Source organism: Odocoileus virginianus, chromosome 20 (genome assembly GCF_023699985.2).
Source record: "Odocoileus virginianus isolate 20LAN1187 ecotype Illinois chromosome 20, Ovbor_1.2, whole genome shotgun sequence".
Taxonomy (NCBI): domain Eukaryota; kingdom Metazoa; phylum Chordata; class Mammalia; order Artiodactyla; family Cervidae; genus Odocoileus; species Odocoileus virginianus.
Genome location: NC_069693.1, coordinates 26,492,851 through 26,517,744, shown reverse-complemented (window position 1 = coordinate 26,517,744; position 24,894 = coordinate 26,492,851). Strand labels below are relative to the sequence as shown.

The 24,894-nt window shown below is 44.4% G+C and overlaps 1 protein-coding gene across 2 annotated transcripts; it reads right to left on the bottom strand.

The window, feature by feature from the left end:
• Positions 1 to 944: 944 nt before the first annotated feature.
• On the bottom strand, positions 945 to 24,620 carry DYNC1LI2 (dynein cytoplasmic 1 light intermediate chain 2). Of its 2 annotated transcripts, XM_020884970.2 has the most exons (13): positions 24,311 to 24,615; positions 24,089 to 24,162; positions 22,021 to 22,137; positions 18,063 to 18,293; positions 12,511 to 12,680; positions 11,491 to 11,584; positions 10,359 to 10,494; positions 8,107 to 8,218; positions 7,557 to 7,616; positions 6,650 to 6,691; positions 6,131 to 6,248; positions 5,239 to 5,355; positions 945 to 3,898 (listed from the first exon to the last, which is right to left on the bottom strand). In XM_020884970.2, exons 1-13 carry the CDS (start codon positions 24,415 to 24,417, stop codon positions 3,798 to 3,800), a joined length of 1,479 nt encoding a protein of 492 aa, XP_020740629.2. In that variant the 5' UTR covers positions 24,418 to 24,615; the 3' UTR covers positions 945 to 3,797. The 2 variants fall into 2 exon arrangements, with proteins under 2 accessions (XP_020740629.2, XP_020740630.2); XM_020884971.2 differs by lacking the exon at positions 6,650 to 6,691 and having other exon boundaries at positions 24,311 to 24,620.
• Between the last annotated feature and the right edge of the window lie 274 nt (positions 24,621 to 24,894).

Genomic DNA, 24,894 nt, shown 5'->3' with positions numbered 1-24,894 from the left:
AGAGCCAAGATCTTCAAGGGTATCACCCTAGTTTGACAGACATGGAGAACATACCCTCACCAAAGCATCACCAACACAGAAATAATGTGTGTGCCATAGTGGAGCACATTCGACTTCACTCATGTAGCGTTCTTACAAAAACTGTTTAACCTAAATGAAATCATGAGGAAACACTAAGACAAATCCAGACTTTGGGATATTCTCACAAGACAACTGGCCTGGATCCAGCTAATATATTTAGGGGTGAAATGTCCTGGTGTTTAAAACTGATTTTAAATGGCTTGGGGGGGAAAAAAAAGTGAGATAGATATAAGGAAGGAGGGAGAGAGGAAGAGAGGGAAAGAGAAAAAAATATGGCAAAAAAGTCAATTACTGGTGAATCTATGTAAAAGAACACAGGTATTCAATATATTCCTCTTTCAACTTCTCTGTTGAAAATTTTTTTCAAAATAAAAAGTTGGCGAGAAATTTTCTGTAATCAGCTTTAAAAGAACAGAAAATTCAACATGCTTAAAAGTGTAATAATCAGAAACACAATTCATCTCTAATATAAAGTATCTGATTTTCTTAAACATACTTTACTGTTGCCCATTTCAGTTAAGTGAGAAACATTATGGTATAATTGCTCTGAAATTCCTCTATGAATCCTCAAGGTTTCTAAAAAAGTTAAGTGAAAATTTCTCAGCCCAATTCTGACAATCAAAAATTTACCTAAGAGGCAAGAAACTACGCTGGACAACTCACAACCCTTGCACTTTACCCACAGCCTGGAATTCCACATACCTCAGAATATGGCTTTAAAATGTTCTTTAATAGAATTTCTGGTATTTTCAAGTGAGAGATGTATACATTTTTAGCTACATGGCAGACACCCCATATATGACTAGTGGACAACTCAATGTATCTCCAGCGGGATGATTTATCATAAATAAAGTCACCAAAAATTGTAAGCAGTCTGGATTCGTGTTTATTGAAGCCAGTAATTAGAGACATCTTCTTTTCAGCACTAGAAAGCAAGGTTCCACATGACTGCATACTGCATCCAGATAAGAGTCACACCCCTGGACTAAGGCTGGTTGGGGAATATATCTGCAGTCCTAATTTTTAAGTTAAAAACACCAATAAACTTAGTATAGAGACAACAGTGAACTTTCACTTACAGCATCAACATTGTTAAGGTCATGATGTACAGAGCAGTCACTTTCAATTAACTAATAAAACACATCTTCAGTTTAAATACTGGTTTAAAAATGCCAATCCAAAAAAAAAAAAAGTGCAAATGAAATTAAATAATTCTAGCAGCATACCCGTTGCATTTTTAGGAAAGACCAATTCATGGCCTTTATCATGGCCATATCTTTAAGGTTGGGCTTGTTTCTTTGATTTTTCCATTTTGAAGACAAACTGCAGCAGATGTAGCCACTACAATGTATATAAATAGTCATAAAATTATCTTTAACAGTCTACCATACAAGTGTATTCTGCAAATAAAATGAATTTTACTTTAAAAAGTAAAGGCTGTTTATTGTTTGGCCTTTGGTTCCAATGCTTGAAGACCCCCAAAATAACAAAAAATATGCCCCCTCCTCCCACCCCCCCCTAAAAAGAACCCTGCAGCTCCCCAAAGTTGGTAGACTTTGGCAACCACTGAGCACATGACACTATACATCAGCTTCTTCTGATCCTAGGAGTAGCCACTTGTCCCAGGAAACTAAAAGTGATTGCCAAGAAATCCTCCTTCACAAGACAGGTGTCTTGGCATTTCTTCGGTTTTAGTACATTTTATACTGACACAAAAAGTGCTTATCAGTTTAAGTGATAAAAGTAAAGTCTTGCATTAAAATTTTAAATCACACTGTATCCCTCCTGGATATGTGGCCTTTCAAAGAATTTTGTTTTATTTCTGGGGTCACTTATTTTGTGCCCCCAGCCCGCCCCTGCCGGATGCTAGAGAGGGATAAAGCGACCCCATCATTCGTGTGGCCGAAAGCTGTTTGGCATCTATTGGTCATTATACCACAACTATCATTCCAAGTCAGTTTACTGTCATCACCTGGACAATCTGGTAACTGGAAGCCACAATACATTAAAAAATAAAAAACAATTTAAAAAGGGGGGGAAAAGTGTATTTTCAACAATAAAACTGGCACGAGAAACATATTTTTATGTTTGTCAGAAAGGTAAGTAAATACTCAGCTTTCTCCTTAACAGTGTTCAGACCTTTACAAAAAAGCAATTCAAGACAGTCTTAGAGTCTTGTTATATAACACAGGATATTAAGTTATACCCAGTACAGTTAGTGGTCAGTCAAATCTGGTATGTAAAAGTAATGATATTAGGGAAGTTATGCTCAGAAACAGTACAACAAACATTCATATAAAAAAAGTAAACTCCACAGAAGTGAACTGTGGTTTTTCCCTTGGTTTGACAACAAAGGTTTTATACATTAAATTAATGGTAGTGTTTGCATTTCAACGTTCTGTGTCATGTATAAAATTAAAAGTGCTGTTTTAAATCCACAGAAGTCACTTCCAGGATGATGTGACACGACAATGTGCATGAATTTGCCCTAAATGGAAACACCTGAAACACTTATTTCCATAAGAAAAAAAAAATGCTAGTTTATGAAAGACATAAAACAAGAGAAATCCTTGTACTCATTTCCATCCTCAGTACAAAACATTCATACTAATTTGTTTATCTGATAGCACTGATCAGACCAGGGAGCTAGGACAAAACCCTTTTGCATCACTGGAACTCCATGAAAGTTTCCAATGACCTTAAGGCAGGGACAGTGTGAGCCAATTAATCAGAGTGCAATTACATTAAAACCTCCCTCATACTTTCTGTAGCACACTGCATTATGGTAAAATGAGAGGTTGGTCACCCATTCTCTACTAATAGGCCAGCCTGTGATAGTAAAAAAAATTAAAAATGACAAAGCAGAAGCTATTCAGAACACACAATTCAAGGTAAACTAATGTTGTAACTGCTGACTTTAAACACGCCCCACAGTGACTGACTGCCCCACGATGCACATGTGTGGAGCCCAACATCTCCCACGAGGACATGGCCTGAGCCACGCACATGAGCCCTGGGCAGCTGCATCTTCCCCACCCCCACATCAGCTCTACCTGACTCAGGCATCCCCACACCAACACATCTTCCGTAAGGTAAAGATGCATTCAGAACAAGTCCAATTCCTATTTTGCTTAGTGTTTAGTTTGGAAACGCTTCTGATTTTTAAGTTTTAAAAATGATTTGACTTCTACTGAACACACGGTATTTACTAACATTGCTCACCTCCTCCTCCGCCTCCTGCAACGTTCAGCTTCCCCAACACTTTTCTCATTCTTCCTTCCAGTCTTTCTCTTCCCTGGACTTTCTGCTACTTAATCTGCTTCCCATGAAGGAGTGAATTTGTTAACATGCAATTGGTTGGACTAGCCACGATCTGATCAATGACTTCCGGGTCTCATTGGCTCCACCCTAAAAGAAAGTGGGCCCTCTTTCTCTCCATCTATCTTCCCTTCCACAAGAGGCCCAGCTGCACTTGCTGCCCACAAGAGAGCCACACGCCTGAGAGTCCAAGGGTTATCCATCACAAAGGGGTCTGACACACAACCTTCCTAAAGGTGCATTTCACACTCGGACAGCCACTGAAGTTTTTTTTTTAAGTTCATCTCCCCTGCCCCCAAAAACTGATAGCATGTGCCATATCAGAAAAATCCTGGTCTTAGAGAAGATCAATATACATAGTTATTTGGTCATTTTACATATGCACTTATTAAGAAGAATTAAGCTTCATTTTCTGTTGAAGAGTTTGTTACCATGGAATCTGGCTTTCGAGTCATTCTATCCAGTTCTTCCTGAATATTTGTCAACACAGTTTTTTGTCCTTAAAAAAAAAAAAAAAAGCAGCAATGATGAGAGACCAGAAAAAAGAAAAAAATTTTTTTAAAGCAACATTTAAAATAATACAGATTTCTATAATCATTTCTGGTGATAATTCCAGTAAGAATGAGAAAAGTCTTTTTTCATTGTACTGATTATAAGGAGACAGACCCTAATTCAGCCCTTCTTTATTCCAAATGCCACAGGTCTGGGCTCCCAGACTACATTACTGCCCCCTGCCTGGGGATGCCTTTGTGCCAAAAACAAAGGCCTTTCTGAAAACCCTCTGAGCCCTATGCACTCTCATCACCATCTTCCGAGAGGTGGTATTTGAGTTTCTGGCATGCAGCAAACTACTCTCTGTGCCTCAGACAGATGTTTATGTTTCGTTTCTAATACAGTGGACTCATATGGAATCCCGGAATCACCATATTTCAATAAGAATATTAGACTAAGGATGACAATTTCAACCTTGCACAAAGTTGGTGCACACATTATTGAATACTAACTGGGGCCTAGAAATGACCCCTGTTTGCCTCCCAGGGAATACCAGCTTATAGCCTGGGCCACCAGACCAACTCCTGAGTCTCCAAGAACACAAGAGCCCCTGAAGGCCCAGGCTGACTTGAGGATACAGTGATTTCCTGAGGGCTTTGATCAGAAAATACCAATTAAGGAAAACACTGTATTAATTAATATTTCTTATAGCTAATGGAAAATTAAAACCCTTCTGAAATGGCCTCAAGCTTCCTGAGAAAATGCATAATCTTTGAGGAAGCTGGTTCTTTTGTTTCAGAGACCTCCAAGTCATAGACTTGCCCCACCTGCCCATCTGGAAGAACAGATGAGTGGGCGGTCACAGAGCTGTCTATGTGTGACGAGACAGGGAGCGTCACGGAGAAGAATGCCTGCAGACTTCACAGGCAGCTGATGCCGAGACTGGGGGGCAGTAAAGTGAACAAAACCCTTATAAAGCAACATAGAAAATTAAAAAGTAAATAGAATGTGAACAGTACACTCTAGACCACATTTCCAATGGACAGAGCTCCTACACCAGGGCCATATGTTTAGGATCTACCTCAATTCACCCAGTACTCAGTTCCTGAGAACCAAATATACATAAAACCCACCTCAAACAAACAAACAACCCACCTCAAATGTGCCAAGAAACATGCATGTTAATACGGCAATTCTGTTGTAAAGTATACTGCTCAGTATAAACGAAACACCTGTTCAGAACATTGAAGGTCTGCAGGTCAGTGGAAACAGACACTCCTGTCTACCACCTCACCTTCCAGCACCCCTCCATCACAAGGGTCATAAATCTTTGGGGCCCTTCAGTACCTGACTTCTTGGAAGTGCTCTGCACCCCACCAGCACCAGGACTTCCAGGAGAGCCTGTTTTTTTACTCAATAGACTATTGAAGAAGCTGGCCAACACCCCTTCACTTGCTGCATTATCTAAGGAAACATTAAAGAAAAAAGCATCATACAAACTGGATGACTCAATTAAACACCAAACTATTTTTCAGCTTAGAATTATCCACTTGTGGTTATGATCTTTGATACTGAGCACATTCCCTCACTATTATGCCTTATATACGGCTACTGCTAAGGCTGATTACATGTTAGCACAATTAAGTGAAACTTGTTTCTATTTCTCACCAGGGAACCTGTACTCCAAATCATCTCCCTGTCCATGAGGCAGAAGTTTTATAAGTCCATGACATTCCAAAGGTGCTGTGAAAAACTCTCATTCAGAATACAGGCACCAAACATGCAAGAACTAAATACAATTTGAGCGTTTTACTAAAGCCAGTATCTTGGGATATTTATTAAGTCACTGGGATGAGGGCCAAACTAGTAAGTGACTGAGCTTGACAAAAAAAGTGACAATTCATAATTGGTAAAAATATATACCTATTAAGAAACAAAACCAAGGATTCAAAATATACATTTTAAAATGACTTCTTATGCTGTATTCTTCCCTAAATACAGAGAGGCCTCACCAAGGCCTTTACAAAGCCAGGCGTGAGAGGCCACCAGTTCCAGTGAAGGAACAGGCCTTGGTCTCTGCCAACCCATGAGCTCCCTCACTCTAAGACAGGAAGTGGAAAACAGCCCTTGTGGGGAAGAAAACAGCTCAGCTGCCTTAAGATTCCACCGACCAAACCCACCAACTCAGCCCCTAAAGCAGGAAAGGGCCAAGGACCCTCCAAGGAGACAGGACACATACTTTTGATGTTCGGGTCTGGCTTCTTTACTGACGTGCCTGGGGAGGCGCTGGGCACGCTGGCTGGCCCTCCCCGGCCCTGGGTTCTTGGAGAGCCGGAGGGTCCTCTTGCAGGGGATTCCTAAGTCCAAAACCAGGTTGAGTCACACACAGGCATCAAAATAACAGAAAATACATATTCCAAAAACAAGGACATGCCTCTGCGGGGTATTTTTCACAGTCTAGGGAGACAGGCGGCAGGAATGGGAGCTTGTGCTCAGCTCAGTTTCTTTTTAGATCCCAGTTTCTCCTGAGAGAAATATCAAGATAACAAAGCCTGTTCACTCTAATGCCCAGAGCTCTGTATTCCTTCATCAGACATTTTCTGATTTTCCACCATGTTTCTGGCCCTGGTCTTTTAGGGGGACAACATTCCCTCTGAAAATATAAAAGCCCACACAAAAAGTTCTCACAAATAATGGCACAAAGCTTGGACACCCATGACACTGGCCCTTGACCTTCAGCTTAATTTAAGGTACTTACGGAGGCTCTAGTGGGCGTGGCTGGCTGCTTGGCAAGGAGTGACTGCAAGAGAGGGACACGCCGGCCATTAACACACGCCTGCAGAGTGCGCGGGTCTGGAGAAACACCTGAGTATTCCACTAGAGGGCACCATTAACAACACGCAAGTCATAGGGTCTGCACTATAAATGCAAACAGTTTAATCGAGCAATTTGATAGATGGTGGGGAAAAAATACTTCCAGGAACCAGTTTTTAAGCTAAAGAGGTAAAGAGAGCACAGAAGGGAAGGAAGGGAGGAGGAGCGGGCAGAGGAACTGTCAACTCCCTCTGCTGACCCGCCTGCACCATGGGGTCTAACAACAGTCTCAGTGAACAGACAAGTGGGACTGGGTCTGCAATCTGAACCGATCAGCTTGGCTTTACTCCAATCACCTACAAAGTGTGTGTATTGGCGCACCTCCTTCACGCACAGGGCTGTGTGGGGGCTATGTGACAAACTGGAAGTGAGGTCAGGGCATTTGGTAAACTGTTAACATGGAAAACGCTGTCAGAAAATGTACATTTACAGACAACAGGTACTTAAGGGACTTTCCTGGTGGTGCAGTGGTTAAGACTCTGAGCTCCCAATGCAGAGTGCACAGGTTCAAATCCTGGTGAGAGAGCTAAGATCCCGCATGCCACTCAGCACAGCCAAAAAAAAAACCCCAAAAAAGAACAGGCACTTAATAAGGCAGTAAGCCTACTGCTGTAAGAGAATCTGCAAGGCAGGTACCTTGTACTGATCTGACAAACGAGAGGGAATGACGAGAACTGGTTAACAACGCCTTTGTTGCTGCAGGCTCTTTGTGGTATCCCCTAACCTTGCCCCAGGGAGCTGGCCTTCCACTCACGAGAAAGCCTCCGCTCCAGCCTCACTGGTCTTCTTACCTGTTGCTTCATTAGAAACACCTGTTCATCCTCCGCTGCCAACTCTTTGTCGTGGACCAGCTGTGAAGTGAAGCGACACGCTCATTTGCAGTCACAGGTAAGAACACCCCAACTACTTGTCAAAATTCACACTGAAAGGAGAATCTTGGGTTCATGTCTCAACATGGGTTTTGGGAGTCTCTGCAGAGGTGGGGTTTTCTAGCCTAGCAAAGACCCTGTTTCAAGGCCAGCTTTGGCATGCGGGCAAATGATATTTTAAGTCTGGCAGGTTCTAAACAATACCTCCCAGCTCAGGGTCTGCAGGTGATCTCAGGAGCAAAGGGCATCTACGAACAGTAACCCAGAGGCAGTGGAGGCACTCCGTCCCTCATGCCGCACCACCCAGAGCCATTTACATAACACCAGATTTCATCTAAAGCCTTTTTAAAGGCCCTTGGATTATTATCTATTTTTTACTCCCTAAGTGGTTCAATGTGTAAGACTTGTATCTTTATACATTAAAAAAAAAACCAAAAACACCTACAACTCTTCAAATGATTGATTCGGGTACCTTTCTCACAGGAGGTTTCACAATAAAGTCTTCATATGCATCTTCTGGCTTAACAGTTGTGAAATTTTCATGTAAAATAGCTATTTTCTTTTCATTGTCCCAGCCTGCGGGTCTAAAGGCAAAGAGACAGAGGCTGACTTGCTTCTCCTTAGACTGAATTAGAGAACACTCCGCACACTCCGGGTTAGAGGACCCCCAGCTGATACCCTTTTCCCCCAAGTTCTGATACACAGTTGCTGGGCTGGCTGGTAGCCTCTGGCAGAGAAGCCAACATTCACTGCAGGTCCAGCTCCATACTGAGGTCACAGGGCCAAGGCCTAAGGAACCAGCAAAAGATCTGACTGTACATGCTGACTGACCCACAGCAAGTGTTCAGAGCTTTCCTACAACTCCGCCCAGAAGAACTAGGACACTGCAGGGCCCTGTTCTGACAGAGGGGAGAATACAGAGCAACAGAGAGCTCAAGGTGAGACTGTTTCTCTTGGACTCCAGCACGGAGACCCCCGTGAGTCATCTGAAACCTCTTCTTTCTGACAATGGTTTTTTTATGGCTGGACTAATTTTACAATGTGTGAATATGTACCCTGGAGCAAAGGGGAATGGTAGGATCTGCACTTCCCTGGGCCTCAAAACAGAGGAACACAGGAGTTTTTGAGGGTCCTAAATGGGTGCTGCCCAGCTCAACATCGCAGGGCAGGATGGCACCCAGGTTCCATTAAGTTAAGCTGTAGCCTAAGGTAAGGAGCAACTGTAAAATGCCCTACATGACAAACTTTTCTCTAGGCTTCTCATTCTCCATCCAACTCTAGTTCTACAGCTCTATAACCAAGGAGGTGCTTAGTCAGGGTGCTCCCCACAAATGGCTTTGCTGACTTCACCAGCTCCTCAATGGGCAACGACCAACAGTACCCCAGGTGCCAAAAACACTGCCATGACCTATGTCACCCTCAGAAGCTCTGAGCTTCTTCTCCACTCCAGACTGCCCTGAACATGACCAGTCTCCCTGTGTCTCCTCCTCCTGAGATCTTAAGTGACTTGGGTATTGACTGACTCCCAAAAGCATACCACTCACTGCACGCTTGTGGCTTTGGTGCCGGCCTGACTGCTCTGGACAACGGTTCTCTGATATCAGTCCACGTCTCTTAAGTTTGCTGTCTGGGAATCTCCTGAGTGAAGCTCTCCCTAAATGTCAGGCAGACAGCCTGTTCGGTGCCCTGAGCACTCTGGGCTTCCACACCTTCAGTCGTGTTCCCCCACTGTCCCTCCTGCCCTTCCATTCCTTCTGGCCTGCACACACCAGTCACCCTCCTGGCGTCTCTCCTCTGCTCTCCCCGTGGCACTGCCTCTCCTATCCCACCAGTGACCTATCCCCCCTCCACTGTGTCTCTTACAGGCCACATACAGGGACCACATCTCATTCATTTCTGTGTCCTCAGCAAAAAAAACGCGCCTAGGAGATGCTCAGTGTTTGCTGGATGAACTGCCATTCTTTTTTAAGTCAAGAGGACATCTAAGCCTAAAAACGCACAAGTCCTCTCAGAGACCACACCTCCAACATTTATTTATGCATCCACCATACTTCTCATTCTCCAGTGAGAAAATGACACAGATTCCAAGTCTCTGCCCAGGACAGTCGGCCCCAGTGGCTCCCAAGTGTGAAAAGCCAGAAACACGACAGGCATTCAGTATAGCCAAAGCCCAAGCTGATGAGGTGCCAGGGAGAGTGCAGGCAGTCATCCTGCCAACAGATGCCAGTAAACCAGACATTGCAAGAGAAAATGTCCAGGATCCCCAAAGTGCCAATTCCCTATGCTGGCACTCCTTTGCTCAGCCAGTATTTTACCAGAGTTGACAGTAAGTGGCAAAAATGTTTTGTCAACTTGCTTTCAATGAAGAGAGGCAGCACACCTGACCTCGCTCCATCCACTTCCTTCAGACGGGAGGCAATGACAAGTAATCTGGAAAGGAGCGGAGAGGTAAGGTTGGGTGTATCTATGCCCTAGGAGGTCCAACTCCAAGAACTTTATGCATCCAAGCAAGCTGGCGGTATGAGAGAGAAACAGAGGCACCTCACTTGGAAGGATAAAATGTAAAGAGCAAATGTACCACAGAGAAGCGTTCAAAAGCACCACTCTCCGCCCTCTTCAGATGTCTGTCAAAAGCTTCTTCTGTCCCTTTTTCACTATAATAAAACTCTGCTACACACACACACACACACACACACACACACGCATCACCTATAAAGAACTCACATAAAAACTGCTTCCTTTTCCACAACTAAGGCAGGCGTGGTAAAGTGGAAACCGTATGTTTTATGAACAATGTACTTATACAACAAGTCGAGGTTCTTCTCTTCCTTCACTGATGTGTATATCAAAGCCGCTCCATCTGATCAATCTGCTTAAGGAAAACAAATTCACTGCAGGAGGAGACAAAAACAAACACATATAAGAACAATCCGCAAAGTATTAATCACAGGTTGCTCAGTTTTTGATCAATATACGATTAACAGAAAGTGTTAAAATTTTAACAACAAAAAAGGGAACAGTAGCAGAGGAAGTAAGTCGAAAGCATAGCGCATGTCGATGATAGTGGGCCACGTAGGTCTTTTTTTCAAAACATGTAAACCGCCATCTTCTGACCCATTAGGCTGTGTCCCAAGCAGTCAAGTTACTGGTTCTAAGGCTAGCCTGGGAAAACCCTCAGCACTGCCAAGGCACACAGGCTCTTTCCCAGACAGATGCCCACATGTGATCAAGTGTGCCATTAAGCGTAAGGGAGACAGGTACCACCATGTCACTGCCCTCAGCACTGAGCCGGACAAGGCGAAGGGCCCGAAGGAAGCAGTGGAACCCATCCTTACCCTCCCCAGCCCAGGACATGGGGCTACTGGATTTTCACAGAAATAAGACTCAAAAGACTGCTGATGAAGCATCTCTCTCATTGACAGGACAAAACATAAACATACAGGAAACCCTGAAGCATCTTAAACACTGTCATTTGGGTAATTAACCTTTTCTAAAAACAACAAAAAAGTGAAGTTTAGAAAGATTTCCAAGATACAATAAAGATAATTTGTAATAAAATTATCACTTATCAGCTTTCTTCTTAATATGAAAGCCTATCACATATACACCGTTAAAAATAGAAAGTAACAAAAAAAAATAGAAAGCAATCAAAAATAGGCAGAAATTAAGTCTCAAATACCAACACTGTTAAATTTTAAAAAGTAAAAACATGTATACACTTTCATCCCAGCATGAGGCTATTCTGGGTTCAGGAAGTATTTCATCTCTTTGAAGATGCCCCATCTGGAGCTAGACTGGATCAACACACAGAGGGAAGCCTGTGCCCCTGGGCCCCAGCTCAGCGCCCCAAGGATACACTGAAGGCAGAACCTCCGTAGGTGTGACTGGATGAAGTCAAAGTGTTCGTCCCTGTAATCATGCTCCTTCTCCAGGACACTCACTGCATCACACTGCAGGGAAGATGGAAAGAGAAGGCAGTCACCTTTCTGTCTCTCTGCCTGCTGACATGAGGACCACTGGCTGCTTCAGAAATAAAATTATCTCGCTTCAAAGGAAGCCACAGCCCAGAGTCCAAGCATTAATTAACTAAACAGACAACAGTGAAAAGCAACTGGAGATTTCCCCCTTCATCCTGGGCCTTAGCTTCCACATCTGGAAAGTGGGATAAAACAGCCCTGATCATCTCACAGTTGTTCTAGGACTCAAACAAGGTCACATCAGGAAACAGGCAGGGACCGTGCGCCGCACACTCCAAGGGCTCCATTCTCAGAGTATGGTGTGAACAGCTCATGCTGTGCTTGGAGCCAGGCAACCTACCGGCTCCGACTAAGATCACAGAATGTCTGAAACCCAGAGTGTTTTTACAGCTATTTCCTTTTCATTTCTAAGAGACACAACTTTATGTCTCTATGACTACCCTTAATTTCTATTCCCACCTCATTATCTTACAAACCCTGAATCCCCTTTCTTCTTTTTCGAGGGTTGCTATGTTCCTTTCTGAAAACAAGCCCAATAGACTTTAGAGACTAAAGGCCAAAAGAATTCTGCTCTTCTGTGTTCCTTTTGCACCACTAGTTTGATCTAAACGAACTGGTTCACACAGCCTTAAGAAAACTACTTTCAGTTCTGAATCTGAGTCCCTCAATAAAGTTGACAGTGCTCCATGAGGAGATTAACTCAAGCTATAAGTAAATGTCACATTTCTAGCAACAAGGTAAAATGACGATATTTTCTATACTAATATATTCAGTGTACCCTAATGAATCCTGAATTAGCCCAACATCCCCTTGGGAAGACACCTAATTAGAGCCTCTCAAAGTTTGTTACAGATGGGGAGTGTTCACTGACCAAACCCAGCCAAGCTTACGGCTCCCACCTTTGTGCACACCACCAACACTGGGATCCCGAGGTTATGAGTCAGCATGCTGTCACCAAGAGGCAGGGCAACATTTTCTTCATCAGGACCTGAGGTCAGAGGCCCTCTTCTCTGTGGGGAACCTTGACAACCTTCCTCAGGCTCGACATAGTCTTGAAAATCCTTCACAACTACAGGTGAAGAAGGAGAAAATTACACACGCATCCACACAATAAAAAATGCACAAGCCAGCTTTAGAAGGCGAAAGAGGGAGTGATAAGCACAAAACCTTAAGAGTTGTGACAAACTTCCTAACTGCATCCGACTTAACTGCAGTATTAGGGATTTAGGGGTACTAATGCAAAAATCTCAATTCTGACATATTCAGTCTGAGCAGCTAAGATACTGCCCTGGTCATCTTCAGCTGTATCCAGCTCTTAACAATTAAACAGGTTTTTAAAAATCTAAGGCTTCAGTAGTTCCTACTATGAAAACAAAAAGCAAACACTTTTTTTTTTTGGTCCACACAGGGAGGCTTGCAGGATCTTAGTTCCCCAGTCAGGGATTGAACCCAGGTCATGGCAGTGAAAGTGCTGAGTCCCAGCCATGGGACCACCAGGGAATTCCCAATGATTTTCTTATATGTTTTACATTTTCAAAATATTAGGATAGTTGAACTGTGTTAATTCAACAGAGGCAACCACTACAAATAGGTTATAACTTATAAAACTCCCCAGCTTTCTCATTAGAAATAGTTAAAACGACTTGATCTACACAAAAACATGTTGTTTCCACACAGAGGAGGTGTGTCCCTGGTAAAGAGTGAGGCTGCACCTGCCCAGCACCATTAATTAACTAAACAGACAACAGTGAAAAGCAACTGGAGATTTCCCCCTTCATCCTGGGCCTTAGCTTCCACATCTGGAAAGTGGGATAAAACAGCCCTGATCATCTCACAGTTGTTCTAGGACTCAAACAAGGTCACATCAGGAAACAGGCAGGTGACCGTGCGCCGCACACTCCAAGGGCTCCATTCTCAGAGTATGGTGTGAACAGCTCATGCTGTGCTTGGAGCCAGGCAACCTACCGGCTCCATCTCTTCGTCATCCTCACTCTTGCGGACGTTCACTTTTGAGAGATCCTGAGGTGTGTGTGTCATGGGCCTGTCCCTGCCTAACACAAGGAGGGGTCAGTGGTACCACATTCACTCCCTGGCACACATAGCCACTACTCCGGCCAAGGATGCAACCCCACAGGAGGGCCTTCAAGCTGAGAGCGGTCTATGGCCTTGGTTCAGGCAAAGCCCACAGACCTGCACCTTTTTCTTGGTGCTTCAAAGTCACATGCCAAGCCAGAGAATAAGGACATGGTGATTAAAGCTACTTCGAGCCAGAGGAACAAACGGGCAATTTACAGAGTTTAGGGTATCATTATCCAAGCTTCTGGAATTATCTGGGGACACACTGTCTTTCACATAAATTGAAAACCACTGATTAACCCCAAAAGTGTAGATGTAATATTTCATCTCTATAACTTCTCTTTAATTAAGCTCATTCATATAATTTCATTGCCAATATAAACAACTGACTGAAGAGATCTTCACTGTATTGCATTTTGGACAAAAACAGAGAAGGGTTTTTTGATAACTGCTGAAGGATCTTGAGGCAATCAAAGGTTCCCACTTATTTTTTTAAAATCTGCTTTATTTTAACTTTATGGAGCCAAGACTGACACACAACAAACTGCACGTGCTTAAAATGTAAATTTGAAAAAAAAATAAAATGTAAATTTGATCTGGGGTTGGGGGGAGGGGAACCTGACTGGTGTTTTGCGGAAACTGTTTCCTGACCAGGAATTGAATCCAGGCCACAGCAGTAAGAGCCTGGAATCCTAACTACCAGGCCACCATGGAACTCCCTAAATTTGGTATTTCTGACATTATGCATACACCCCTGAGTCAATACCACAATCAAGATGGTACATGTATCTATCACGCCCAGAAGTTTCTTTATACCTTTTGGTAATCTGTTCTCCCCACCTCTCCTCAACACCATCCCTAACTCCATGCAATCACTGATCCACTTTCTTTCAATACAGATTAGTTTGCGTTTTCTAGAATTATATATAAATGTAACTGAGAACATGTTCTCTTTTTAGTCTTCCCACATTTTCTCTTTAAAAGCATTTTAACAGATCTCCAGGTCAAGGAAAAATACAATGGCTTAACTTGGTAGTATCTGTAACTCCCCAAGGTCACATGCAGCACTCAAACAGGCCGCAAGACAGTGAGCACGGCAGAGCCTGGAACAGGTTACAGCTGAGCTAGGTGACTGCGGGAGGGCAGGCAGGGGAGGGCAGCTCCAGCAGTCTGCTCCATGAACCTCCATGCCCGGCATGCTGTATCAACTCTGTTGTGTTCTACACATGCCATGACATGAACGTGGGTGGGAAACCCTGGGCTGGGCTCCTTATTCTCTGAAGGACTGGCTTAACTACTGCTATCCAAAAACAGTAGGAAACGCACACATATTTTTAATAATCCAGCATTTAAAAAAATAAGTTGGAAGACAAAGCAGATATTCCTAACAGAGGTGATGAAAAGGAATGATAAAAATAAAGTGAGGACTGTGTAATCTGAATAATAAAATGTACATTTCACTTAAGGCACACAAATCTGTTGTTGTTTAGTCACTAGGTGGTGGCTGACTCCTTGCCACACCATAGACTGTAGCCCGCCAGGCTCCTCTGTCCATGGGATTCTCCAGGCAAGAATACTGCAGTGGGTTGCCATTTCCTCCTCCAGGGGATCTTCCTGACCCAGGGATCGAACCTGCGTCTCCTGCATTAGCATGCAGATTCTCTACCACTGAACCCAGGGAAGCCCAAGTGCACACACATTAAAGGATTAACAGTTTCTCTCCAGCAGGTGGGATGGCCAGGATTTCACAGCAGGAGCCATCCGCCCACCTGGGGCGTCAGATGGAATTGGTACAGGAAGGAGCAGCGCTCTACACTATTGCTGCCACCTCCTTCTGTTCTTTTCCCTCCTATCTCACTGATCACCTGTTGGTTCCATAGTTCTGAGAAGACTTGAGACAGTACCTAACTGTTTTCCTCTACCTGATAAGAAAGGGAAGCCCCAGACACAAAGCTGGAAAGAGAAGACCAACCTACACACAAGCACCACCTTCTGGCAGCTTCAGGGACTGCTCTATCCTCCCCCATCAATCCTGCTGCCAAACAGCTGCAACGGATTCAGGACCCCTGGGGACCCTAATCCAGAAACAGCGACTGGCCAGGGAGCAGCCTTCCAAACTCAGCCAACTGGAGACTGAAAGCAGGATGGGCGACAGCCTTTTGCTTATTCAATACAATACCTAGAGCGCAATTAATCTGGAAAGTGGGAGTCCTTCAAGCGAAAAGATGGCCAACCGCTTTATTAAAATGTAACCTAAAACCAGCACTAACAAAGGCACTCCTTCAACGGGTAACACAAAGGCGTGAATACCATTCCAAACATCTCAGACGAAGGGCAGTGAAAACAAGAGAGGCCCTCAGAAGGTTAACCAGAGTCATGAGGCATGGATACGGTGCCAGCAATCTCTAGTTGCCCTCTAGTGTCCTCCTCTCCTTCCTTACAACCAAACAGAACCGTGATACTCAGAACACACGGCCACACCGACTACATTTCCTAGGGAAATGTCTTCTTAGGAAGACCATGGGCACATGCCCTTCAGTCCTTTGCTTTTCCTCCATCCGGCCTGCAACACAGATGTGAAGGCTGGAGCTCTAGGTGCCAAGAAGTGAACCACACCCTAGAGATTAAGCAAAAAGGAGCCTGGGTCCTTGACCTGTCTTCCTTGAGCCGCTTTCCAGGCCTGAACTTATCAACCACCTCTGGATTTCACTTGCAGGAGCGAGTAATAAAACCCAGTCTTGTTTAGGCAACTGTTATTTTGGGGCTTGTGTCACATGCAGCTCAATCTAATCCTAAATGACAAACATCAATGACTAAGACCACAAAATGAATTCAGCGTGTCATGGGAACACAAGCTCCCCAGGATTGGGCACCCTGTCTGCTGTATGTATCCCCAACACCTAGAACAGACCTGGCCCCAGGCAGACACTTGCCCTCTCTGGGAAGCAAAAATATCCTTGACCCAATCTCTTCCTTTTTTTTCTGTTTTAACAAGTCTTTACAGGGTTTATAACTCTTAAGAAAACAGGTTCAGAGACCAAAATCTCTTGTGCCATTAACCTGGGTACAATGGTAAATGTATAGCGAAAAGGAAAATGGCTCTTCAGCCTCAGAAGTCTGCTCAGAAGTTGTCTTCAGGGTCTCTATTTCAGGGGCAAGGTCGGCATTATCTAGAAAGATCAGTGTTTGAGGACAGATGAGCTGAGCTGCATAACAATCACTGCAGCACACAGGCGGGTGTCCCAGGAAATATATGCACATGGCAAACTAAACAATCACCCGTTAAACTCGTTTTAGCTAATCTGAGACAGGGGCAAGCTGAAGTTATGACAGGAAGACACCCAGCAAGAAATCTGATTTGAAAAGCACATCGAGATTCCCGATGTGTCTCTGCCAGTAAGTATGAAGGTCCCATGTGCCATGCCCCAGCAGCCCTCATTAATTCACTAAAGGGAATGATGTCATCCTGTGGAAATAAGCCAGGCGGAGCCAAGACTGCCCTGGCCAAGAGAGTGCTGCTGCCGCTGTCACAGCTCCAGCCCCTGCCCCTCCCATTTCCCTGGCAAGTGGACAGAAGCTGATGTAACTGCACAGAAGCAAAGAAAACGAAAAACAAGCTTCTGAATCACAAAAAGGAAAAACAAAAACGAACTTCCTTTAAAGTTTGTTCTCAAAAGGCCTTGGATGTCCTGAGTCTTAAAATATCCTTTCATTTTAATGACAAAAAAAAAAAGAACTTCCTATTTCTTACTTAAAACCGTATTTGCTGGATGGCAAAATGAACTAAGGCAAGAGCTGAAAGATTTATCTTTTGTGAGGCTTCCTTTAAACCTGCAAACGAAAGGGTCCATAGAACCTCAATGACATCCAGGGCAACGGACTCGCTACAGAAATCACAATAAATCTCCAAACCCACAGATGCGAACTCAGCAGACAAGGGGTAAACAGAAGAGGAAAAAGACTTATAGAACCGATCACATTTTAGGGGATGACGCAAGAACACTTATTATAAAAGAAAACCAATGACAATAAGGAACACTGATTCATGTATTTTCTTCAACTGTGACAGCTGAGACAAAGACTGCCTTGAAGACTTTTTTTTTGGCCATGCCACATGGCTTGTGGGGTCTTACTTCCCCAACCAGGGATGGAACCTGTATCCCTGCAAGGGAAGCCACTTGGACAGCCAGGAAATTCCCTGCTTTGAAGACTTTCTGACTACTGAATCAACAAAAGCAACTCTGAAATAAATGGTGCAAACAAACACTCTAAAAGGGGAGCTTTGCAGCCTCTTGATCCTGTGAAAAGGAAGGTGGTTGGAATCATCCAAAGTGACCAGGGAACTTTCCAATTAAGAAAACCCTACATTACTTACACTTCCGTTCCAGCTCCCTCATTTCTTCTGGTGGAATTTTCATTTTATCAATGTGCTCACGTAAAACACTAGCCCATTTCTGTAGTGATTCCATCACAGTCCAAGGCCTAGACATATCTGCAACAAAGATGACCAGGGTCTCCGGCAAGGATTCAGCAGAAACTGCAAATTTCAGCAGGCCTTTGTGGTATAGATCTCCATCCAGAATCCACACATTGCAGCGTGTGTGATCTAAGAAAAGAAGCGAAGTGAAGTTACTGATGATGACCATCAGCACAGCTGAAAAGGAGAGTCACAATAGGAATAAATTTGAAGATAAGAGCCACAGAATTCCACACAGAACACAAAAAAATCCTAACCAGAAAACACAACAACTCTTCATCAAGATGTCCTGTGAACTGTCCAAACTATAAAATTTCTTTAACAACCGTAATATACTGTGCCCACATCTAACAGAATTGCTGCAACGTCTGAAGACCAAAGAATAAAGGACATTTTAGCTTTCAGTAAGAATCAGGAAATAGGAATAAAAGCTACAAAAGTTCCCTGGACAACTGTGCCATAGTCTAAATAATCCATTCTAAGATATCAGCAATCTGTGAGGCAGCAAGCTGTGGCCAAGAGCCTGTGGTTAAACAAGCTCTTCTTCTGTCGGTCACACTAAACAGTGAGCTCACATACCACAAAGGGTGCAAAGAAACAGGACCTTTGTAATTAAACGCTGAGATAAACTCATTACTTACATAACTCAGATATGGATTATGGGACACCTGATGATATTAAGGAATTACACTTATTTGGGGTATAATATAATTACATTTTCAAAAGCCCTAATCTTTTAGAGATACATTTGGAAGTAGTCACAGATAAAAAGACATAATGTCTGTGAAGTTTGCTTGAAAATAATCCAATGTGGAATAAAAAGAGGGTGTAAAGTATAGCTGACATAACACACCAAGAACTGGTAACCTGAAGGCAGAGGACAGATATACTGGGGCTCATCAAACTAGTCTGTGTTTTAGGTAGTTTGGTTTTCCCCAGTAAAGTTAAAAACACATTTGCACAAATGTGCAAGTGCTGACTTTTAATGAAGCACGATTCTAAAATTATACCTAAATAATCAAACCGTAGAATTCTCCAAATTAATAATATACATAAAGTTTTTAAAATATCTTTTTCAGGAAAAAATTTTTTAAATATAAGCACCTCAAGGGAGCCATCCTACTATCAAAATATAATTTTATTAACTTCTTCCCCAATAAATTCCAACTTATACTTTAAAAAAACCTGCCTTCAAATTCAGGAAAGGTCAAAAGGAGATTCAGACGTCCCACTGAGCTCCCAGAACCCTCCTCGTCGGAAACCATTTTGACTGAGCAATGTGTGTGCTACCAGGAAGGACCCTGAGTCAGAGTGACTGGCCAGAGACAAACCGGAAACTAATCTTATCACCATAAAATCCGAGAATTGGAGCCATGAAATCTGAGAAATGGCAAAGCATTTCTCCCGGATTTCCTTACCATCCTGTGCTCCACCTGGGTGCCCCTCCCCAACGAAGTCTCTTGCTTTAAAACAAAAAACAAAAAACAACCTATCTTCAGTTAGCTACCTTTTTCTGATATAATCAATTCATTTACAGGCTGTAAAAAATTTTATATTCATGACTTTATTTCAACACTACAATAAAGGTATCTACATCCAACTATGCTTTCAAAACTCTTAACATATTTCAGATAGCGGTTTTGATTTGGGTTCTATGAATGCCTTCAAAAATACTGCACTATACCTGAAGTCTGCAGATGTTAATGCCTGCTCCTCACAAAACATAGCTCCTTTCTTCCCACTGCCCACTAAGTATAACTCACCCGTGTGCATGGAGATTACACACACCACAAGTGGTATCAAATGGATACCCCAAACCCTGAAGGCAGAGGTCCTTTGACATGTCAAGTCCTACCACAAATGAAGGACAAACCAGATCCTATATTCTCTACCTAGGTGATTGCCTGCAAAATGTATATTTATAACCCAGTCATAACACAAATTAAAAAAAGGGAGGCTGAAAGATATATAATTAACCACAGGTAAGGACAACTCTTTCATCAAAGAGGAGCTTGCAAGTAGGCGGCCTAAAAAAAATCCCGTAAATGCAGAGGTCAAGAAGTTTTTAGGGCAAGTTTAAGGAATCTGAAATAAAAATTAACATGTACTTCAACTCAAAGGCAAGTGAACATGGTTACTTTGAGGCTGGGATGAGATATGTTTATGCCTTTTGAAACAAGCATCTGTAGACATGTAAAGAGTATATACATGATGCTTCATATACTTTCAAAAAGTTACTAGATCACTTTGCTGTTCCCCTGAAACTACAACATTGTTAATCAGCTATATCCCAATACAAAATAAAAAGTTTATAAAGTTTTTTTGGGGGAAAAAATGGGTACTAGACCTACCACTGTGTTTCAAGTACTCAGCGACACTTAACACATGCCACCTCTCATTTTGTCAACTTACAAACTAGTTTCATTGCCCAATATTACTAATGAGGAAACTGAGGAACAGAGTGGTTAAGTCAGTTACAACTAGTGACTACAGGAGTGGGATTCTAAACCAGTTCTGCCTGGCTACAATGCCCAAGTTATTTCCACAATAATCATCAAAGACATCAAAAGACTCAGACATGTAAAGCCCCCTAGTCTAGCTCAGTGACCCCTGAGTCCCAACCCTACTACCTACACAAACTCCAGTGGGCCTAGGTGGGCACTGGAAAGCTTCTGCTCTCCTTAGACAAGGAGAGTTCTCAGCACCTTCCACCTCTCTTTCACAATGAACACAGGGAATGTTCAGTAAGGCAAAGGAAGCCAAGGAAGGAGGAGCAGGAAAAAAGTCCTTGGGGTTCTAAAGATGACCATAAAGTTAAGGTTAAAGGGTTTTTTCCCCCTTTATTTATATGATTCTTGGAACTTGAAGAATTAAGGTAGAAAGAACCATCTGAGATCAGCTTCTTCATTTCAGGAATAAAGAAATGAGGGACTAGAGATGGTGGAATTTGTCCCCTTATAAAATCACTGTTACATGGTGATTATTACTGTTTAAATGGGTAAAGGAAATTTTAAAGAAAGTAATTTAATGAAGATATTTCATCCTTAGGCTACAGAGATAACTTTCCTACAAATTAAAAGACCTAGGTGCTAATAATTATTTATTCTAGAGTCATTCAAGATCTAAATAAAATCTGAAAGTTTAGAAAGGAGGCAATACTGACTCGTGGTAACCAAAAACCATTATTCCTACTGGACTCATAAGAAAAAACTTGTAAATGATATCTAATCCTTATAAGAGAGTTTACCATGCACTTTTAATCACCCCAAATATCCAGAAGGTAGAAAACGATTACCATCCACATTCTACAAATGTGAATTAAAAGAGAACATTATTGCCTCTGAGTCTCTATTCTCTCCACTTGGGGAAAACAAAAAACACTAAACAAATATCCCCCAGGAAATCAGCATTTCTACACTGTCACACATACACAAAAACCTCCAAATTCTCTTGTGAATATCTGTTAAGCAGGTACATTTTGAACTACACTAATTTCAGATTTTCCACTAGAACCAGAGTAACAGTGGTGCCCAGATCAGAGAGCCAAGCATTTCTCTCCAACAAAAGTCCAAGGCACTTAAAAATTTCTTAGTTTCTTACATTGATGTGCATCTGAAACTTTACCCTCAGTATCTCCTTTTAAATGGGGCCACCCAGCTAACAGGCCCATTCCCCATTTTGCTACCATACTCTATATAAAGAGAAGTAGCTAAAGTCCTACAAAAACACACACTTCATCTATTCTCCTGTGACTAATTCTCTTAGAACTAAACAGAAAATTGAGAATGCCTGGCCATGTTGCAGTAGTGGTAACCAAGGACTCAGACACCTGCATGGGTATCAATACTTCACTCACCATCTCGGTCCTCATCATGGACGCTGAGGTAGAGATACTCTAGGCCTCTTCCTTTTTTGCCGTGCTCAGCTCCTTGAAGTTTAGTCATGAGGGTTGTTTTACCAGAACCATCTTCACCTACAAGTGATGCACATAAGAAGACAAAGTGTACTGTTTATTCTAGGCAAGGATGGAGAGTCTGCAGTCACACAAGGAACTTTCATATGGAGCTTGCTACAGAGGTCTCATCTGCATTCATAAACAAAGCAGGACCTGCTGCAAGAGTAGTCAGGGTGGGGAGAGGTGAGAAAGGTGGCAATTTCCAAGATCTCAAACGACAATCTACTGCAGCCATCCTTACCTCCCAAGGAAAGGAGGAAGGCAGGTCCACAGACCCTACCTACAATTTATAAGACATGCAAATGGAGAAGTGAAAGTAAAAGGCGGGGCCAGTGTCTCACAAAATAAACTTCTACCCCAAGAAAAGCAAATCTTCAAAATATAATCAACCTTAATGAAAAAAACTCTAACTCTGCCTCATAACCATGAATGATGGGGATGCTTTTCACTTTCAGTTTTCATACATTTCCTTCATAAGCACCCTGAAGGCCAGGAAACCAATGAAAATAATCACAGACTTAAGCAAAACTCTTAAAGCGCAACCTCAGTAATTACCAAGCCTCTCCTCATCCCCCTCCACCCAGCGAACAACTCCCCTCCCCCAGCCTCAAAAGAAACCTTAAACATCAGAAGGAGCCACCACCAAGAAACACTGCTGGCACTCCTGGGATTTAACACTACAGAATTATGGACCAAGAACACTGAAAGGCAATCCACAGATCCAAGTTCTCTCCGTCCCCAATGCCACTCACTCAGGCCCTCCGCATCCCATCTAGACGTGGTGAGCACTCAGCCTGACTTCAGGCCACCTGCCGCTCTCTGCCAGAGTCCCCTTTCTAAACATAGATCTGGTGCCCCGGATCCCCCAATTTGTGAAGACCTCTAAGGATCATTCATTATCTGCTGCAGTGGTCATCAACTAAAGAGGGCCATCCATTCTCCTCAAAAACAGTGGGAAAACCACCCTCCAAGTGATTCCCATGAGAATCAGACCGAAGAGGTGAAATAAAAAGCCCCCAAGAATCTAGCGGCTTCAGGAAAAAGCAGCGACTCTTCAGCCTTCCACAGTGTACCTCCACCTTACCTCATCAGTCACCTCACACAAGGAGGCTGTGCTAGCTTCCACCCTCCTCCATCCTCCTCACCTCTGTGTTCCTGAGAACACTAACCCTCTGCGGCTCTGCATGGTGACACTTATCCTTCAAAATACCTACCTCCAAACAGCAGCAAGCCATGGTTGATGCTCCAGAATCATCTGCCTACGCCCAGGACATCTATCCTCCTCTCACTAGACTGAGATTCTTCTGTAGTGTCTGCGGGATGTCTGCAAGGTCCCAAGGCCCAACCTGGGCAGTACATGACTCACTCAACAAATAGGTGCTGGCTGTATGAATGAACCCAGCCAAAGCCTCTCACTCGACAGAGATGTTGAGGGACCTAAGCCAGGTATCCCAGCAGTGAAGCCTTAAACAATGCAGGAAAAGTCCCTGGTGGGGACTCCAAAGCCTGCTGCCCTTTGCGGCGTCCCTCTCACCTTACACTGCTTTATCAAGATCGAGAAATGGCTCCTGTGGCATCTCCTCCCAGTCCGACGACCCCCAGTTCACCTCGTTCCCCGCGCCTCCTCCGATAACCTCCTCATCCAGTCCCTCCCCTCTTTATGCCCAGTTTGGTGAACTTCGAGGCTATGAGCGGAGGAAGTCAGGGACATTTAAAGCAAAGCTAATATTGCGGCCAAGCGACTAAGGAATGTGCCGAGAAGCACTTGCCAGCATCCCTGGGCTCTCGAAAAGGGGCAGCGTCCCGACCTCGGCCGTGGTGACTCGGCCACACTAGGACTGTCCAGCCAGGGTCTCCAGGCCCTCCCGAGCAGGCAGGCGGCAGAGGAGGGGAAGGCAGGGGCCAGGGAGAGGGCGCCCCGCCTCGCCCACCCCAGCTCCCCGGACAACGCCCCGCCGGCGGCGCTCACCGAAGACCAGAATGTTCTTGCCGGACGGTAGCTTGGATCTGGCGCGGGTGGACACCTCGCTCAGGATCGAGGACCTGTGGGGAAACGGCAGAGCGGTCGGCCCCGGGACCAGCCTGAAACTGACCGGTCCGCGACTGCCCGTCAGTCCGTCCGACGGTCCGCCCCGCCCGGTCGCACCCTCCCCGGACCGGCTGCCGTAGCCCGGCCGCCTCGCAGCCTCACCATAGACTCTGGCCCTCCTCCTCTTCACTGGTCAGGTCGCCGGCGGCCGCCACCGCAGGCCCGTTGGGGCCCAGCAGCAGCTTCTTCTCCACCCCCACCGGCGCCATCTTGCCAACTGCAGCCACAAAGAGGGCCCTCCCCCGGGCCCGCCGAGGACCCGCGAGGACCCCGCCGGGCCGCCCGCGCCCGCCGCACCCCGCGTCTCCCGCCCCGCACGGTCCGCGCCGCTCGCCGCGCTCCGCCGGGCTTGCTAAGTCCGCGGGCTCCTACAGGGTCGTGAGGCCACCGCGGTGGTGGGAGGTGGGCGGTGGTCAGGCAGCTGCCTGGGCAGCCCTGCTCAGGGAGGCGGCAGTGCGAGCGGGAGCCGCCCGGGCGGAGGTCGCGCTGACGGCCTCTGCCGGCCGAAGAGGGCAACAGCACCCCCGGTTCCCGGTCTTCCGTCCAGTGGCCGCTCCGGCTGCGCTGTCCGAGGACCGAGGCACCGGACCGAGGCGCTGAAGCGAAAAGCTGAGGCTTTGGAATGAGAACAATACAGAATAGCGCCGTTTGTCGAGCGCTTATCGTGTGCCAGAGTCCCACGTTAT